The following is an 18,365-nucleotide window of genomic DNA, read 5'->3' as shown; positions in this document are numbered from 1 at the left end:
GCTGGAAAAATACAAGATCCGATAAGATAGGCGCGATATGCAACTCCCAGAACTGGGTGCGTAGCGGTCGGTGGGGAAAAGGACCAAGGCAAAAGCTGATTCAATGGAAGACTGGAAGTCGAGTGAAGTGAACGTGATGCTTGCGTTTGATTGTCCCCGAACTTACTGCCTGCTCTTTCCGGCTTAGCTCTTTGTCAACTGGAACATCCGCCGCCGACTCGGTCGTCAATAGTCGAGTATTGGACTGCGGCGCGCGAAATGCTTTCGATCATCACTGTATTGCTGATCGCTGACTACTACTACTACTACTACTACTACTACTACTACTACTACTACTACTACTACTACTACTACTACTACTACTACTACTACTACTACTACTAGGTATACAATAAAATTGAGTGGTTTTATAGGACCAATAGAATTGAAGAGTATGCTGGGAAAATATTTCTCACACCAGCCTCTTGTTCCAAATCCAGTATATCTGGCGTTTAGAGATACCCGATCACAATGACACACTACAGCGAGACTAAGTACTTGCAAGAACGAGTCTAACAGCCTTTCGGCCATCATCAGTGCAACTCGGAACGAATTGAAATTGAGAGATTAACCAGGATTCGGCCAGATTGAGGTCATATCGTGTGATAATGCGATCTCCGATGACTTGGCCAAGCAAGCCAGTACTCGATCCTGGTCTCTAGTTGAAATGCGCTCATCAGCTTGGCTGCGAAGCAATGCGTGTATACGCACTAGAGCTTTTGTGCCGTCGGAGCAGGAAAGGAACGACCAACAAGGAGGAAGTCATTATCGTGTCAGATCTATGGTTATGTACAAGAAAAATAGATAGAAGTGTCAACTCATGAAGATGCGATGTTGTTCTTGCGGTAAGATACTTTCTCCACCGCAACCGTCTCAGCCCCGTTGGCATCCGTCTTCAACTGGTAAACATAAAGCACGAGAACATCTCCTTGGATCTACAGCGATGATTAGCATCAGGTTGCCTCAGCCGTCTGGGGCACATCTGCAACTCACATCCATCAAGCAGAAGCTGGGGGTGGGCTCATCTCCCTCGGCCCAGTATCCTGTGCTCATCGCACCCGTGGCACTGCCGGGGTTGATGAAGAATCGGCCTTCCAGCTCGAAAGCCTCGAAGCGATGGGTACCACCCCACAGCAGAATATCCACGTCCATCTGACGAGCGGCGATCAAGAGAGCATCCGCATCTCCTGGAGGAATGATCGTATGGCCATGCGTAAATCCGATGCGCAGGCTGCCGTGGGTCACGACTTTCGAGAGAGGAAGGTTGGGGGAATCGACATCGAAATCTCCTTTGACCAGTTGTAGGTCAGGCGCCACCTGCCGGAGGAACTCGAATGTGTTGCGATCGGTCAAGTTGCCGAGACAGAGAATCTGGCCGATCTTGCCCGGCGTCAAGAGTTTCTTGAACTGTGTTACGATTGTGTTAATGAAGGGTAGGTGGCAATTGTCAGGAGGGCCATGGATTACGGCCGAGCAGCAAGTCGCACCTTTGCGGGAAGGTCCTATATAAGGATGGGTCCGAAAGTCAGTCAACTGTTTGTTGTTGCGGGGGATGATCAACAACATACGGGAGCTCTGTCAGGGATGAATAGGTCACCAATGACCAGGACCAGGCGCGAAGTCATTTTGAACGGTGCGGTCACTCAAGGCCCAGTTTGAGATTGAGCTATGAGTCTATGAGATGTATAAGCGTAAGCGACTGACGGGTGCAGATGTTTGGAGTGCACAGTTGTCTGATGGAGATATCAATTAAGCTACCTAACGTAAGAGGGAGTGACTATCTAGGCTGGCGCCCCTATCGATGGAGCGGCGCGGGGAAAGCTTAGGCTATTCCACCGCCGATGCCACGCGCCTGACAGCCCTATGCCCTAGAAGCAGGACCGGTTCGGACTAGTCCGGACTGCTTACAACTATGAAGCCCGCGTTCCTGCGTGCTGGTCTGCATCTACTGGACTGTGGAAGAATATAGGAACTGGAAGGATGTGGGAAGAGTGAACAAGGAACAAGAGTGAGCGAGAACTACCTGGTATCTTGCACTATTATACTACAGGGCAGTACTGGGCCTGTTCCTGATTCTGCCACCAGGAGTAAGAACGGCAGTTTACATCGTCATCCATCCTCAATTGCGCGAAGTACGGAGTATACGGAGCAAGTAGGCGGGCTCGCATAAGTCCTGCAAGCCAATAAATCGTCGTTGCTCGGATATACTACCCTCATTCTTGCTCAGACACTAGTTCCATGAGTCAATGCAATGTGTCTTTAGTTTCTTTCCCCAATTGATCCACGGCAGGGCCCGCCCGTTGGAGGCATCCGTCGCTTTACGGCCGATAGAAGGCAAGGGAAAAGGGAAATAATGCGCCAAAGGGGGAAAGGAACCAAACCAGCCATTGAGAGCTGAAATAAATCTCCTCGATTGACCAACACACCTGGGACTTTTTCTCCCTGTTTGTAATTATCGTCTTCCAATCCCGTCCTTTCTCCTCATCCTCACATCCAATTCTACGTCAGTATACTGTACGTATACACACACCATCGATACTCTTCACCCTAACAAATCCATCCGGAAAGCCAACCGGCGATCCCCGACCCTTTCCCCTCTTCCTCCTCCCCCCCGGCGAGCAGCCCAGTCAACGCCTGCCTGGGTCTCTCTCTCTATCTCACCAGTCACCAGTCACCAGCAAATCCCCTCCCCGCGGGCTCTCCCGTAGAGAGCCGACCTTTCGGAAAACTGGCGGCCAAACGGACGCAGCAGCGCTTGAGCCTGATCTCCAGACACCTGGATCAGCGACTCCCGCTGCCTGAGCTTAATACCCCGTTCTCGACCGAGAGGAACTCCCTCGCGCCAGACGACCTCGAATATAAACCCATCGATCGCTCCGTTCCTTCTTCCATCCCTCCCTCTCCTACCACTCCATCCTCCCCCCCGCCCAAAATGTCTTCCCAAGCCCCCCACAACACCCTGCTCATTCCAGGGCCCATCGAATTCGATGATGCTGTCCTTCAGTCTATGTCTCACTATGCGTAAGTCCGATTGCCCCTCCTTCCCACACCCCCTCCTCATCACTATCCGTCCATTGAACCATGCCTTCTCTCTACCCCTCACTAACCGCTATATGTTCACTCCAGTGAGAGTCACGTTGCCCCCGGTTTCGTTAAGACCTTCGGTGAGACCTTGTCTCTCGTGCGCAAGCTCTTCCAATCGTCCAACCCCGCCGCTCAACCCTTCGTCATCTCCGGCAGTGGTACCCTGGGCTGGGATGTTGTAGCTTCAAACCTGATCGAGAGGGGCGAGAATGCCCTGGTCCTCCACACCGGCTACTTTGCCGATTCGTTTGCCAACTGCATTGAGACCTACGGGGCCCATGCCACCCAGCTCAAGGCCCCCATCGGTGAGCGGCCCTCGTTCGAGGAGATTGAGCAGGCGCTCAAGGCGAAGCCGTACAAGATCATCACCATCACCCACGTCGACACCTCGACTGGCGTGCTGAGCGATATCAAGCGCGTGGCCGAGATCGTGCGGCGCGTCAGCCCCGAGACGCTGGTCGTCGTCGACGGTGTGTGCAGTGTCGGCTGCGAGGAGATTGCGTTCGACGAGTGGGATCTGGACGTCGTGCTGACGGCCAGCCAAAAGGCCATCGGCTGCCCTCCTGGCCTGAGCATCCTGATGCTGTCCGGCCGGGCCCTTGACACCTTCAAGTCCCGCAAGACGCCCCCCGCCTCGTACTACGCCTCCATCGGCAATTGGCTGCCCATCATGCAGAACTACGAGAACTTCAAGCCCTCTTACTTCGCCACTCCCCCCACCCAGCTCGTCCACGCCCTGCACACCACTCTGTCCCAGATCACCGCCCGCCCCATCACCGAGCGCTACGCCATTCACCGTCATGCCTCGGACCGCGTCAAGGCTGCCGTCGCCGAGCTCGGCCTGAAGCAGGTGGCCGCCACCCCGGCGAACCAGGCCCACGCCATGACCGCCATCTGGCTGCCCGAGGGCCTCGCTCCCCCGGACGTGCTGCCCGGTCTGCTGAAGCGCGGGGTGATCTTCGCAGCGGGTCTGCACAAGGAGGTTGCCACCAAGTACATCCGCTTCGGCCACATGGGCGTCAGTGTCACCGACCCCGCCCGGTCGGACATTGACAAGGCCATTGCCGCCTTGAAGGAGGCTCTGACCGAGGCCAAGCAGGCCAAGGGACTGTAAATAATCCATGAGACTGCCATATTGAGCTTAGCAAAACTACGAACAAAAATTGCAAAACAATTCTGAATAAACATGCCCCTTCGATTCAAAATCCCAACGCAATTCTTACTCGAGTAGTCACAGCACTTACCCCACCAGTTAGTCGTACTCGTAGATTGGCGCGCCCCCGATCTCGGACCAGTGGTGATCCGATAAGCGATAGGGATGACCTACCGAATTGGGCAGTTCTTTCCCGCCCCCGGCCTCAATGATTAGACGCAACTCAGTAAACTATCAGCATCCATCTCTCGTAGAGTGCTCAAGTAGAATCCAAGAAGGGAATGAATCTTAGCCCTAAAAAAGGCATGTAAACACATCCTTTGATCATGCCAAGAGCACCGAGTCCTTGGTCAGTGGAACAGACCTTAGTCGCGGCCCGAGAGGACTATATATTCCGGAACCTCGGGATTTCACAAGCTTCGCATCACGCTTCTCAGCGAATTCCGCAGTGATTCCCTTTCTCGTGTGAGTAGAATGTATGTAGCGATTGGCGAAAGTATAGCGGTAGAGGGGGGTATGGATGGGCATGCTGAACGAGATATTAAGTAGAGGCTCAAGAGAAGATAGCCATAGGATCACTCTCCCTCATGCCTCTCTCAGCTTTACAAGAGCAGAGACATGGGGATCGAAGGACTATGGATGCATTGTAAGATTTCCGTAATAACATCAAGCTTGCACAACATTTCCGTCAGGGTTTTCCTTTTTTTTGTTTTCCTGTTTTCTCTGTGCAAAGGGGGGTTTTATTATTATATTAATGCCATAAGTCACTCCGTCACTGCCACACTCCGGCTCCTTTGCCAAAGCTAAGCTTCTGTTTCCCCTCTACGCAAGGCTAGAAAAGCCCGCACATCGGTTACGTATTGTAGAGCTTCTAACATGGGGACGAGGTGGAGCAGCCCATTATCCGTCGGATCATTAATCCAGCCCTCAATGGGGATTGCGTTATCTGCGTCGAAGGTCAGTGGGGGGGAGCTTCACCTAACATCCGCGAATGCATACGCACCTTCGTGAAAAATATAACTCATAGGACTATTGTCCAAGATCATCACTTTACTCAGGTCTGGCTCAACAGAGCTGAGGTCTTTAATGTATGCGCCGTTGCGAAAGGTACAATGTTGCCGGTAATACCGCGCGTGGAAGTATTTCCGCTCCTGTTCCAGCCAGTCGATGACCGGATCCGCGTACTCTTGCACACTCGCAGTGAAAACCACCAGCTTGTACCATTTACACACCTTGCGCAGAAACTCATCACAGTGAGGCCGTTTGTGGACATAGTACAAGATGGGATGTTGCGGACCAAGCGTGGTTGGAGGCCCGCCTGGAGTCAGAGCGGTCGTCATGGGCGTGGACAACTTGACTTCAACCATGTGGCCGCTGGACATGCGGCCACCCTTGGCTAGGGAGTGGATGAGTGTTTCGTCGAGATCGAGGACCAGAGTCTTTTGCGGGCTTTTCGTGCTGCGAAGATTGGCCGTGTAAGAAGGTATGCGCTGGGGAATCAGAGGTCGAGGAGGAACGGGTGAATGCGGATATCGAGTGACTCGATGGACTGACGGGGAGGTCGGGGACTTCAAGCTATCAAGATTGACAGCGCCCTGGGATCCATTCTGCGATGTCTCTCGCAGATCCGTGCTTTGCGAACGACGCTGCCGGTTCCGCTTGAACGCCTCTTCATTATGAAGCTTGATTCGAATAGATCGTCGAGGAGCGTTGTCGTCCGGTGCATGCTCTGAGCCGGAGGACTTGGACTTGACGGACCGAGAATGACTGCTGCTGAGTCCCTTGGCACTTCGCCGATCCCCCTCCGACTCGGAAGTACTCGAGGCAATTGATTCGCGTGATCTATGAGCTTTGGGTCGTCGTGAGGTTCGTTGTTTGCCGTTTGTTGGAGTCCCTCCTTTGCCCGGCGCGCCAGGGCCCGGAACCAAGCGGCCGATTTTGCGGAATGGAGCCAGTGGAGAGTAATGCCCATCATCTTCGCGAAAGCAGTTGACGACAAAGAATCCAGGCGCTGCTAAGGTTGACAGAATGAACTTGATCGTCTCGGCAATCGCATCGAACAACCGGTGCACGAATAGTCCTATGGTGCTGTTTGTGCCCAGAGAGCGATCCTTGGATAGACTTCGTAATAATGGTGATTTCTCGTCAAGCGTGTACTCATGGTTTTCAAGATCATCTGGCGCGCCGGGCGTCTCATCGTGGCTTTTCTCATGGTGATCCGAAGCATGGAAGTTGCTCTCACTATAGGACCGAAACTTGGCGAGATCGCCTGGTTCAATTGTCCGGGAAATCTCTCCTTGCGAGCGAGATCGTTGACGACTTCTACTGGAACTGGTAGGCTGGCCAATCACTCGGGACGACAAGATGTTCAGCGAGTTCATCTTCCGACGTGGCCCACGGGTGTCCGGGCTGGCGCAGGTGTCTAATTATGTTGAGCGGAGGCGCCGGTCAGCACCTGGTTAAGTCACGAAGCAACTGGAGGTAGAGATGCGATGCACGAAAGAGGAAAGACATCGAGCTGTACCGACCTCAATGCGCCAGTCGACAACCCGTGCTGATAACTGTTGACGGTTGACCCCAACTGGTTTTGGGCTGGGCGAAATTGGTGAGTGATAGCCGTCGCCGGAGTCCTCGGCCTAACCGACGGGCGGATAAGCGGGATGGAGTGAGGGAGAAAGAGGATAGGATAGGAAGAATCCTTGTAACGTTTGTAAGACGACTATATACAGACAGTCGAGGACGAGGGTGTGAGTTCTAAAGAAAAGGGGAAGGGGTAGAGAAAGAGAAAGTGAGAAGAGTTGAGGAAGACGCCGAGGAGGACGAGGAGGACGAGGAGAGAGAGAAAGAGGTGGTGGAGGAGGAAGAGGAGGAGGGAAGGCAACCAATCCATAGTTACCGTATGTATTATTTGATTGTATGTATGTATGGGCTGCTGCTACTGCTCCGGCTGCTACTGCGATGGTTCGTTGGGCCGAGCGGGCAAAATCTCCCTCCGTCACATCCCACTTTCACTACTGGCTCTTCCGCCTTTCACTTCCTCCTACTCTCCCCTCCCCTCCCCTCTTTCTTCTCTCCCTGCTCGGCTGCACATTCCTCTCTTCACCTACCTCAACTTCGTTTTCCAGAAGGAAGCCTCATTTCTTCGGAAAATTACTCTGAGGCGACCAGTTGCGAGCTTGACAGCTGTTGCGAGCGCGCTAACACTTAACGAGTTTCCCTGGTATGCGACTTGTGCGACCAACCCGATGACTCCACCGTTCTGCCTCACTAATGCTGCATATAGCTCAACACACACACCATTGAAGCTTGGTGACCTTCCGTCTCAATTAGACTTTGAATCGCCGGATCAGAGCACTTGGCAGCCTAATTTCCGAACGTCAAAAACAAAATGCCTGCTACTTCGGGGCCCTTGACGCCCGGTCTGGCGTCCTTCCTCAAGACATTGAAGACCAACCACATTGATACATCCATTGACAACCTGATCTCGTGCGTCTCCTTCACCATGCGATGGCTGGCTACAATCGATATCGACGCTGTACTGACATACCCTCAGGCTTCTTAAGCGCAGACAAATCCGCCATTCCAGATCGTGTGCTACTGCGACCGCCTATCTTCTGCGCGGCGTTATATCGGCCTCTAGAACGAACGACGCCAACAAGCTGATTGAGAGAGTGCAGCATGTTGGAAGACGGCTTATGGCAGCTCAGCCCCGGGAGATGGTGGTCGGTAACATCGTCAGGCGCGTGCTCGGATTAATTCGTGACGAGGCCGAAGATGACCGTGAGGGCGACTTCAACCTTAGCGAAGCTGGCTCTGAAAGTCAACCTCAAACCCCTCGTGGTCTCGACGGTATGGCCTCTGCCTTGTAGCATGTCTGGTTTAAGATGAATCCGGGACTGATGACGAACGACTACCATAGATCCCACCGATGCTCTTTCCGCTCGCCATGACGGCTCCGACCGTGGCGCATCGAGACAACCCTTGCCTGCGCTGACAGCCGCTCCGATCTCGATGTTTAGTCTGCTTTCGCACCCCGAATCCGAGAGCTCCCTGCCTGGAACCCCTGTGTCCGCGTCGCCCTCCGGTCGGCTATTAGGCCACGCGCCCAGCAAAGACATTCGGGCTGAAGTTCTGGACGGTATCAGCGAGATCATCGACGAATTGACCCAGGTCGACGATCAGATTGCGGCCTATGCTCTGGACCACATTCACTCCAACGAAATCATCCTCACTCACACCTCATCGACCACGGTCCAGAAATTCCTGCTGAAAGCCGCGGCCAAGCGGAAGTTCACGGTCATCCATGCCGAAGCCTTCCCCAACAACCACGAGGCGACGCACGCAACGGTCAGCGGGGCCAACCCCCACGACGACGAACTTCTGAGCACCGAATCCTTCCAGAGGCCTTTGATTGCTCTGGGCATCACCGTCATCCTCATCCCTGACTCCGCGGTATTTGCGCTCATGTCCCGTGTCAACAAGGTTATTCTAGGCACGCACTCCGTCCTGGCCAACGGTGGACTGGTCGCCTCCGCCGGTACTCGGGTCATCGCTCGCGCCGCCAAGGTGCATCAGACCCCTGTTGTGGTGGTGAGCGGGGTGTACAAGTTGAGCCCGGTCTATCCGTTTGACTTCGACTCGTTGATCGAGTACGGAGACGCTAGCAAGGTCATCAGCTACGAGGATGGCGACTTGGTGGATCAGATTGACGTGCAGAACCCGCTGTACGACTATGTTCCGGCGGAACTGATTGACCTCTACATTACGAACTTGTACGTCCCCCTTCTTGTGATGGTTTTCGCCTCTTTGGGCCCGGTACTGATCACTACTTCTCATTTAGGGGAGGACATGCGCCATCTTATCTGTACCGTATTGTGTCGGATCACTACCGCAAGGAGGATATCAGTGTCTGAAGCCTGGCCAATAAAGGCAAAACCAATTAAGAAAAAGAATCACAATGGCAAAAAAAGCGGGGTTATGAACAATTGGATTTCTTATGGCTGGAACAGGTCACATGCTAAAATGGATATAAAAGGCGTAAGGAATTATCATAGACAATATAAGAGACGATACCCAAGGCGTTACACAAAGGAACTCATCGAATGCGGTTTACATTGCCCTAGTATGAGTACAATCTACCATATACAGCACTACTACATCAGGGGAGTACAGAAGGATGTTTTTTTTTTCTTTTTTGAAGAATTTGATATTTTAGGGCCCTTCCCAAGGAAATCAATCATGGCGCCATGTTTTTATGGATATAACAATCGTAGTGGAAGCCGCAAATATTGGGTTTGTATTTGCAGGGTGTCTTCTCAATCCAGCCCTTTCTTTGCTTTGAACCATACAAAAAAGGAAAAAAGTTCCAGACCATAGAAAAGAAAAAAAAGGTTCGCCTCCCAAGCCGATCGTTTTGTTCTTGCTATGGAATGGGCCCCCCCGAGAGAGAGATCCCCTCCGGAAAAAATATCATGATTCCTCCGGAGTAGCAGCCAGCATCTTTCGTTGCGTTGGTGGTGGGTTGCTTAAGAGCGGGGCTTCTCCTTCTTCTCCTTCCAGAGGGCCATGAGACCGACACCGGAGACCTTGACGACCTTGAAACGGACACCGGGAATATCACCCTTGGCCTTACCCTTACGACCGAAACCGGCGAGGAGGACCTCGTCGTTCTCATCGATGAAGTTCAAGCAACCGTCGTTGGGGACTGTGGAGGGGGTTCAAGGTCAGCGGGATATTCAGTGGTGGGGGTTTGTGGTTCTGTGTGGTCGCTGCGATGGGGATTCTCATTGTCGCCACCTCTTGTCCTTCACATCGCATTCATGGCACAACTCATGAATTATTCCAGATGTCGGTCTCCGAAAATCCACCACACAACACACAGCAAACAGTATTAGGAAAAAGGGATGACCCACCGAAAGCAGTGACCTTCTTGCCGTTCTTGATGAGCTGGACCTTGACACACTTGCGGATAGCGGAGTTGGGCTGCTTGGCCTCAACACCGACCTTCTCGAGGACGATACCCTTGGCGTGGGAAGCACCACCGAAGGGGGAGGACTTGTAGGCGGTACCGAGAAGGCGCTTCTTGTAGTGCAAGTCGGCCCAACGGTTCTCGCGACGGGTGGTCGCGAGCTTGCGGGCGGCGTTCAAACCACGGGGCTGTCCCTTACCCATCTTGTCGGATTATGTGCGAATGAAAACTGTAGCAGGAAAGAAAAAGCATTAGATGTCATTCCTTTCTTTTCATTGGGCCATCGCGTGATTCCAAGTTTTCCAAGCCCCTGGGAATATGCGCGGATCGTGAAATGTGCATGGCAGTGTGTGTGTCCGCTGATGCCGTCCTTCTTTTCATTGCTCGGTATTCGATCGGATCCCTCCTCTTCTTGATATTTCTCTCAGACGCATCCTCCTGCTGCTCGGGAGTTGAATAGACGGGGGCGGAATGGATATCGAAGTGTCGTACTGATGGATATTGACGGCGAGAAATATCTATCGGCGGCGGGACTCTTTCCTCTCTCTCTCGGGGCGATTGCACTTTCGATCTCACGCATAAAAACCGGGGGGACATGGAAATGGAAAACCAGACGCAGAGAATGATAGCAATGATAGGAAAATCGACAATACGTACCGACTGATGGAGATGCCGAAAGGCTGGATGGGCGGATGGTTGTCGAGAAGTCGAAAGGTCAAAGGGGGGTCTTCCTTTCACGGCCGGCGGTCGCTCGACTAGATCGAAAATGTTCTGCTGTGCGCCTTCGCCCTAAACGGCCGCTAAGCGAGCCTGCCCACGGCTGACCTTTTCTCCGGCCCGATTCTGCGGCTCCTCACCGCCTGCTGATTTACTCCATTCTGGAAGGAGTCGATAACGATAAGACCCCGGATTGAACATTATGCATGTTATCTATCAACTGCCCCTAACTTGCCGTCCCTGACGGACTTACACAAAACTTGTTAACTACAGTCTACAGTCTCATCGCTATCAGGTTATTGATCTTCTCACTTCTCATTCTACAAACTTGGGCTATTACCCAAAGTCCCAAATATAATGCCTTAATTCTAATCACCCGTCTACAATCGAACCCCAAACCCCAAAACCCTACACACAATGGCCTCCAGCACTCTCCGCATGGATCCCAAGATGGATCCCCGCATGGAAACCCTCCGGAAGATAAGCTCCCAGCGACTTCCCCCACCAGTCCTGTTTCAAGGGCCCCCCTCCCACAATGCCTCCAACATTTCAATTCCGCCGCCCCCTGCAGCAGTCGGCGTCAGCCCCGGGGATCGGACAGGGCCGGGGCCTGGACCAGGCCGAGGAGGCAGTCAATCGCCGCCGCTGCATCGGAATCGGTCCGCCCGCGGCGGCCTAGAGGCCTCTGGCGGCGGCACATTTGGCTCACCCTTCCTCACTCGCAAGCAGTCCAAGGGGGACATCGACGGCTCCGATGCGATCTGGCAAGAGATGCAGAGCGCGCTGTCGGAGGTGGAGCTGAGTGCCACCACGGGCGAGCATGTGTTCGGGGAGAAACATTCTGAGGCGTTGGAGGATCTCCGGGCCAAGCAGCTGAAGCTCGCGCAGGCGTGGGCGCGCAGCGAGGCCGCCGATGACAAGGCCGCCGATGCGACAGAGGCGGCTCCGCCGGTCAAGGGTGCTGCTGCTGCTACCTCGCAGGGACAGGGGGCGCGGGGCGTCGCGGGTCCTGGCGTCTCCGGGGAGCCGGCTCCCGTGGAGGATGGCGGCGCGGCGCGGAATCTGGATGAGGAGACGGAGAAGGATATTCTCCTTGCGCGCGAGAGACGCGAGGCTAACGATCGGTACTTCGATCGTGTGAACAATGGCGTGCTGGATGTCGTGGCCAAGTTGGAGGAGGTCGCGCAGGCTATGCGTGCTGTGGAGCGGGAGAGTCAAGATATCTGGAGCGATACTGATAGTGTGAGCACGGCGACAGAGACTACTGCAGATGCGGGCTGAAGAAGCAGATGTGGGCCCGCACTCGAGTTTCCTCACCTATATGATTATCTCTGGCAAGAGATCAGATGGTATGACATTTGCGCCTGCAGGTGGCTTCCATGCTACGGACCTGGATTGGGTACTGCTGGAACTGGAGTTTGACGGTTCAAACCAAAAGCCGGATGCCACTGCGCAAGGAGGGCAATATCTGACCTTCGCCGCGTCTATCTATACTAATACCGATCATTTGTCTACACCAGACTTCTGTCGTTTCAAAACGACGAGCAATAATCAATCCGCAACAAACACGGTAGAAGAACATCCCAAACTTTTCAAAGTACCAACAACGAAATCAAGGGTATCAGAGACACAAACCACACCCGTTATCATACAAGCCCAAGCATAACACACATACTGAAAAAAAGCCACCCCTCCTAAGAAAACCCACATCCATCCTCTCTCTACTCGTTCTTCACCAGCCTCACAGCGGAGCTCCACCCTTCCACAGCCATATCCCGCACGTCCTCCCAGCTAGCCTCGTAAGCCTTGTTCGCCAAGGTCTCCACCTCCATGTTCCAGCGGTGCTTGAGTAACTCGGACAGCGTCGGCTGGGTGCGTTTGGGCGGCAGCTCCTGCAGCTTCTCGGTCTCGCTGGGAATCAAGCGGCGATCGTAGGCGCCGGTCGACGAGGCCAGCCAGGTCAATGCGCGGGTCTGGTCGCGGATCGCGTTGCGTTGCTCAAGCCGATTATACCGATGGACTTGGACGGTCAGGTAGAGGACGGTCGTGGTCAGGGCGAATCCACTCGCCTAAAGAGCTGGGATCAGTTTCGTGGACGACGTGTGCAGGGATGTCTAGGATCGAGGAAGAGCCTCCGTGGAATCGGTGTCGAGGGTGGCGTCTGACTTACAAAGCCGGTGAAGAAGCCCATTTGGAAAGAATTGCCCGTGGCTGGCTGGAGAGTACCGGGTCGAGTTTCGCAAGCCTGATGCAGTGCTCAAGCAGGCGGGGAGAGAAGGACGGAAGGAGGTTGCAGCCTGGCAAGGTAGTCGAGATGGTGGATGTGGATGTAAGGATCGAACAGGCGACAACACAATAGTAATTTCTGAATTCACAAGACTGATATCTCTCCGGATATCCAAAAGAAGTAGAATTATCCGGAACGTTGCAAATAATATCAGAAGTATCGCTTCATTGCCAGTAAAACAGTCGCAGCGATTCCAACAGCGCGGACCGGAGCCAGCCGTCGAACCGCACTCCGATTGGCCGATGCGGGCAAAAGCCGAATCTTTTGCTTCTCTCGCAGAACTTCAAACCGCATGAAACGATAACCACCAGACCCAGCCTGGAGCCTCAACCCACTCACTCACCCACCTTACACCACTATATATCCCCCTCGAACCCGGCCATTTCAAATCTCACCCTCACTTCGATCGGATATACACCTCGAAACCGCACCATCCTCTCCACGCCCAACGACCGGGTGTAAGAGCAACCAACCAACCTACAACCCACCACCACACCCAAATAAATCAGCACAATGGCCGGAGGCGCCGCCAAATACCGGCACCTGAGCCGCAAGTCCTCGCACCGACAAGCCCTCCTCCGCAACCTGGTCACCTCCCTTTTCACGCACGAGTCGATCACCACCACATGGGCCAAGGCCAAGGAAGCCCAACGACTGGCCGAGAAGCTGATCACCTTGGGCAAGAAGAACACTGAAGCCAGCCGGAAGAGCGCGCTGGCGACATTTTACGTGCGTGCACCGCCCACTTAGCCTTTAAACCCATCCCCCCCCCCAAGCCCCATCCTTCCCCCAAGAATCCATACTAACAAACCCCGGAAAAAAGACCCCCCACTCCATCCTCCCCAAACTCTTCGGCCCCCTGCGGGAACGCTACGCCAACCGACCCGGCGGCTACACGCGGGTGCTGCGCGTGGAGGCCAAGAAGGACGACCAGGCGGAGAGCGCGATCCTGGAGCTGGTCGACGGGCCCAAGGACATGCGGTTCGCGCTGACAGCGCGCACCATCGCGCGCCAGCGCGCCCAGGGATTCGACACCCTCAACGAGATCACCGCGCTGAACGTCCGCAAGGTGACGCGGTTCCGGGACGGCGGGGTCGACGCCCTCGAGGACGCGGTGCAGAAGTTGAAGCTCAGCGGGCATGGGGAGAAGGCGGCCGGCACGAATGGCAGTGACAATGGCGAAGGCAAGGGCTTTGGTTGGAAGGGGCGGAAGCAGAAGGTCAAGAAGGCTCCGCTGGTTTAGACATAGAGAGAACGGGACGGGATTGGATTGGATTGTGGGGAATGGGGTTGAGTTCGGGTCCTGCCAACAAGGAATTCACAGATTGAGTGAGGGTTGGCATAAGGATTGAGCAGGAGAGAGAGGGAGGGAGACTCTTGGGTGATTTGGATGGTTTGGATGGGGATGGTGGGGTTTATTAGCAGCGACGCTGGTCCGCCTTTTCTGGCTTACTTTTTCTTTTCTCTCTATTTCATTTATGTACCTTATATCATCGTATGTTGTTTTTCTCTGCTGCTGCTTCCTTCTCAACCTAACTGGACCAGTGGCTGGCTATGACTGTATTTCAGCTGACTAGGCTTTTCTGAAAATGATACTGTTATAACAATGGAGTTCGCTCAATAGTACTCATTACTTGTGAATTACCACGACGATATAGCCTAAGAACGGCGACTAATCTGGTTTCAGCATCGATTCAATCATACATTTATTGTGTCTAAGCACTGTCACCCATTCCCACACCAGCAAGATCTAATGAGATATAGCAAGTTTTAAAGTTACTGTGACATGCTCGCATGTCAGTAGCTAAGCTCCACCAAGCGCCATGGAAAGCCCAGTCTGGTCTGCGCTGTCAACTAAACGCAGACGCAACAAAACCCTCACACTTCGGGAATCGGCTATTTGGGCAAGCCAGAATAGGCCCGCACTATCCATTCTTCTCATCAACCTGCCCCGAATTGAGGATCGCCGCACCAGACCCTATCACACGTGCTTTGCCACGAGAAGAAAGTATGTGCACTTTTGAAAGTATAATCAGTCTATCGACCGAACAATAGTACTAGTTAGAACACGGGTCAATTTGCTCGTGGTAACATAGTTCCTCCTGAAACAACGAGCGGACCATTTTTGCTGTTTAGCGAATTGCTTGGGAAAGGTGTAGTTGCGGTAGGCCCATTTCGATGCTTCATGTCGAATTCGGATGGCACCTCGGACGGTGGTGGCTTGGGAGGGAGATGAGATGGCGTTCCCCATTTGGCGATTGAGTCTCGCCCACCGGAGGGTATACTACGAGGAAGACTCTGCCCAGCGGACCCCAATACATCCGGACCCTTGCTGTTGACATCCTGATAACCATTCCACTGTGGAAGGACCCCGGGCTGCATGCCTGTGTACGGGCCCATACCGTGCTGACTGCCCTTAGCAGGGTGCCGTGCTAATGTAGCTGCTCCACCTGGAACAAACGAGCGGGTTTGAGGGTTGAAAGGAGACCGACTAAAGCTTCCAGGCATAGGGTGAGAGCCTGAGTGAGGCTTAATGGCAGGACTCATTGGCTGGCCCGGATATTGAGCATAGGGATACGAAGTAGGGGTAGGCGGTTGGGTCTGATAATTTGTCCAAGCGGCCGGAGCATGCGGAGGGGGATGGTTGCGATGAGACGGAAGAGGATAGCCGCTAGGATAAGGTGGTGTCGACCAGCCAGGCGTCTGTTGATATTGTACAGGGTTGGGCATGGGATAGCTGCCAAGCGCAGGCGATGATTTTGTAGACGCCATCGCCGGCGACTGAGTGATGGACGCATATCCTGTAAAAGGAGACTGCTGAGGAACAGGCCCATTTTGCCACGGACCACTCGGCGTCATTTGGGGAGAGACAGGCATCGAGTAATGGGGCATCGTGTTCTGAATCATAGGACCTGGGTACATGGCGCCGGCCTGCGCACTAGGTGTATAGCCCATACTGGGTGGGGATACTCCAGGTCCAACCATGCAGGGCTGGTTTGGGAAGGACGGATCATTCATAGCCATACCATACGGCACTGAACCGTTGCCTAACTGCATCCCAGGGTAATATGCATTGAATTGAGACCGAGCTTCGAAGCTGTCGTCATGCGGCGTTTTCTGTCGGTGCGTCTTCTTGCGTCCGCTGGTTGAACTTGAGCGCGACATGTTGGCGCTACTGTCGCCATTCGCGGTTTCTGTAGCTGCCTTTGTGTCAGGGAAATCTCGGAAGATGCGCTCGCGCGCTTCCTGGTACTTGGCTTCTCGCTCCTCTCGAGTAAGAGCCAGCCTATCTTTCGCCGGGGTGGCACCTGTAGATGAACCACCACGGTCTCCGTCGTTACCGCTATCGCCAGCTTCCGATCCATCTTTCGAATGACCAGAGCTTGCTGCAATGCTGCCCTCAGTTGAAGGTCGCTCGCTGCCCGCACGTCTCATGATTTTCATGGCAGGCATGGCAGGTGGCGGTGTGCTGTTGTTGGCAGCATAAATGATGGAAAGGGGCGTGGGCCTGACAAGACATTAGTGCACAGAAACCATGCAAGAAGAATATAAACATACAGTCGACAAAAAGGTGTCCTGTGAAGTCTGACTGACGTGACGTTATTATCCACGAAGTGGGTCAGATGGTAGTAGTCGCCCAGTTTATGAGCCAAGAGTCTCCCAAAAGCGTTGGAAGGAGGAAGTTCCAGTGAATGCTCCCTATTGAACAAGAATTAGAGCCCAATGTACAAACAACACGACACAACCAAGAACTTACTTAGAATTCTGTATGAAATGCCGAACCTTCTCTTCTAGCTGTAGAATCAGAAGACGATCCTTAGGGGATTTCATGGCCTCAAGAAGCTTTTCATCTGGCTCAGACGGAAAACCATGTATGGGTCGTCCAGCTTCAAAGGCCTCAGAGTTGGTGGTGATAAAGCCGCCGGACATCGCGTCTGGAAGCAAAGCACCGTTACTGTGCTGAGTGCCGTCGGGATATACTGGTCCTGTCGGCTGAAGTATAGCCCGCGGTCGTTGCATGTCTCTAAACCCGCGAATACCCGAATCGGATCCCGTCAACGAATTGGGTGCGCCAGAAGCAGGCCCGGAGAGAGATTCTTCCTCGTCAATGGCTTGCACGCTAGCACTATCATCAGGACGCAAAGAGTCCTTCTCGTCCATGGCAAATGTGGTGACTGACGCCATGCTCTTCGAGTCAAAACTCGTCGGTTTCGTCGAAGAACTCGACAGATGGGTGCGGTCATCCTCGTCAAAGGATGTCTTCCGTTTCAATGATCCATTTTCTGGATCTTCACTAGAAAAATCGGGACTATCATGATATTTCTTTTCCGACAAATCAATGCCTTGTACAGCTTGGGAGAGACCGTCAACGTTTCGATCGCTAGTAGCGGCATCGTCAGGAGCGTTGCTAGGGCCTAGCTGGCCAGAATGAATGTCATGGGAGCAGTATAGTTCGGAAGATGATGGGATTTCGATCGACTGGGAACCATGTAGCTCGTCAGATGGCATAGAAGCTACCGGTCCAAATGGTGGAGGCATCGCAGCAATCTGCGAGGGCATGTCAGGCAAGAACCGGGGCATAGATCTAGTTGTTGCACCAAAACCGACCTTTGCAAAGGAGAGACGGTGCTCGTCCCTCGTAGAACCTTTCGATGCCATTATCATGCAAATTCTTTCCGCCGGATCTGAGGATCTCTTTCTAACGTTTTCTTTCTTTGGTGATAAAAACGAACGAGCCGGGAACCAACGGCTGAATAGAGAATCCCAACAAGAGAAAGCGCACGACTGAACTTAACGCGTTCAGGAGTTGGCGATAAAAAAACCGGAATTCGAACTGATCAAGAGCCACTCAAAGAACCCACTTCACACAAGCCCAAAAAGAAAGACGGCACATCTCTGGGAAACGTAATTCGCCATAAGGAAAGCTGCTTCGAGGTTAGAACCGCGCAAAAGACTGAGAGCCGTTGCGTAGCTAAACGGAGAGTAAGGTGACTGACTGATCGATCAGGGGAAGAAAGCCAGTGACGAAAGACGAGTGAATGGCCGGCAACGCAGTTTTGATGAGAAAAGTGACTGGTAGTACACGATTGTCAGAATGACCGAACCATGATCCTCTT

General features: G+C 53.4%; 9 protein-coding genes across 9 annotated transcripts; 4 read left to right on the top strand and 5 right to left on the bottom strand.

Annotated features, from left to right (window-relative positions):
• Positions 1 to 643: 643 nt before the first annotated feature.
• BO82DRAFT_383189 (vacuolar protein sorting-associated protein 29) lies at positions 644 to 1,825 on the bottom strand. The gene is made up of 4 exons (XM_025637995.1): positions 1,608 to 1,825; positions 1,527 to 1,541; positions 1,033 to 1,446; positions 644 to 974 (listed from the first exon to the last, which is right to left on the bottom strand). The coding sequence occupies exons 1-4, from the start codon at positions 1,662 to 1,664 to the stop codon at positions 858 to 860; spliced, it is 603 nt and encodes a 200-aa protein (XP_025492338.1). The 5' UTR covers positions 1,665 to 1,825; the 3' UTR covers positions 644 to 857.
• Positions 1,826 to 2,971: 1,146 nt separating this feature from the next.
• BO82DRAFT_431973 (alanine--glyoxylate transaminase) lies at positions 2,972 to 4,330 on the top strand (the record flags this gene model as incomplete). Its single annotated transcript, XM_025640752.1, has 2 exons — positions 2,972 to 3,060; positions 3,166 to 4,330. The coding sequence occupies 2 exons, from the start codon at positions 2,972 to 2,974 to the stop codon at positions 4,235 to 4,237; spliced, it is 1,161 nt and encodes a 386-aa protein (XP_025492337.1). The 3' UTR covers positions 4,238 to 4,330.
• A 565-nt stretch (positions 4,331 to 4,895) lies between these two features.
• Positions 4,896 to 7,114, bottom strand: nemA (Nem1-Spo7 phosphatase catalytic subunit NEM1). Its single transcript, XM_025635103.1, has 3 exons — positions 6,805 to 7,114; positions 5,280 to 6,698; positions 4,896 to 5,222 (listed from the first exon to the last, which is right to left on the bottom strand). The coding sequence occupies exons 2-3, from the start codon at positions 6,655 to 6,657 to the stop codon at positions 5,080 to 5,082; spliced, it is 1,521 nt and encodes a 506-aa protein (XP_025492336.1). The 5' UTR covers positions 6,658 to 6,698; positions 6,805 to 7,114; the 3' UTR covers positions 4,896 to 5,079.
• A 195-nt stretch (positions 7,115 to 7,309) lies between these two features.
• BO82DRAFT_383186 (translation initiation factor eIF2B subunit beta) lies at positions 7,310 to 9,356 on the top strand. Its single transcript, XM_025637994.1, has 5 exons — positions 7,310 to 7,496; positions 7,560 to 7,762; positions 7,830 to 8,125; positions 8,196 to 9,048; positions 9,117 to 9,356. Exons 2-5 carry the CDS (start codon positions 7,665 to 7,667, stop codon positions 9,187 to 9,189), a joined length of 1,320 nt encoding a protein of 439 aa, XP_025492335.1. The 5' UTR covers positions 7,310 to 7,496; positions 7,560 to 7,664; the 3' UTR covers positions 9,190 to 9,356.
• Positions 9,357 to 9,801: 445 nt separating this feature from the next.
• Positions 9,802 to 10,447, bottom strand: rps23 (40S ribosomal protein uS12; the record flags this gene model as incomplete). The annotated part of the gene is made up of 2 exons (XM_025631378.1): positions 9,802 to 9,980; positions 10,189 to 10,447. The coding sequence occupies 2 exons, from the start codon at positions 10,445 to 10,447 to the stop codon at positions 9,802 to 9,804; spliced, it is 438 nt and encodes a 145-aa protein (XP_025492334.1).
• A 964-nt stretch (positions 10,448 to 11,411) lies between these two features.
• On the top strand, positions 11,412 to 12,242 carry BO82DRAFT_282384 (DUF5315 domain-containing protein; the record flags this gene model as incomplete). The annotated part of the gene is made up of 1 exon (XM_025631368.1): positions 11,412 to 12,242. One exon carries the CDS (start codon positions 11,412 to 11,414, stop codon positions 12,240 to 12,242), a length of 831 nt encoding a protein of 276 aa, XP_025492333.1.
• A 161-nt stretch (positions 12,243 to 12,403) lies between these two features.
• BO82DRAFT_309314 (MICOS complex subunit Mic12 family protein) lies at positions 12,404 to 13,404 on the bottom strand. The gene is made up of 2 exons (XM_025632347.1): positions 13,132 to 13,404; positions 12,404 to 13,030 (listed from the first exon to the last, which is right to left on the bottom strand). Exons 1-2 carry the CDS (start codon positions 13,150 to 13,152, stop codon positions 12,683 to 12,685), a joined length of 369 nt encoding a protein of 122 aa, XP_025492332.1. The 5' UTR covers positions 13,153 to 13,404; the 3' UTR covers positions 12,404 to 12,682.
• Positions 13,405 to 13,761: 357 nt separating this feature from the next.
• Positions 13,762 to 14,407, top strand: BO82DRAFT_254482 (mitochondrial 54S ribosomal protein bL17m; the record flags this gene model as incomplete). Its single annotated transcript, XM_025630898.1, has 2 exons — positions 13,762 to 13,977; positions 14,072 to 14,407. Coding segments are annotated over 2 exons (552 nt in total), but the record flags the coding sequence as incomplete, so codon positions are not given.
• A 500-nt stretch (positions 14,408 to 14,907) lies between these two features.
• Positions 14,908 to 17,919, bottom strand: BO82DRAFT_309309 (putative R3H domain protein). The gene is made up of 3 exons (XM_025632346.1): positions 17,006 to 17,919; positions 16,807 to 16,947; positions 14,908 to 16,756 (listed from the first exon to the last, which is right to left on the bottom strand). Exons 1-3 carry the CDS (start codon positions 17,911 to 17,913, stop codon positions 15,322 to 15,324), a joined length of 2,484 nt encoding a protein of 827 aa, XP_025492330.1. The 5' UTR covers positions 17,914 to 17,919; the 3' UTR covers positions 14,908 to 15,321.
• Positions 17,920 to 18,365: the final 446 nt, after the last annotated feature.

Source organism: Aspergillus uvarum (genome assembly GCF_003184745.1).
Source record: "Aspergillus uvarum CBS 121591 unplaced genomic scaffold BO82scaffold_24, whole genome shotgun sequence".
Classification (NCBI taxonomy): domain Eukaryota; kingdom Fungi; phylum Ascomycota; class Eurotiomycetes; order Eurotiales; family Aspergillaceae; genus Aspergillus; species Aspergillus uvarum.
Note: the sequence above shows the minus strand (reverse complement) of the source record. Positions and strands in the feature narration are given on the sequence as shown.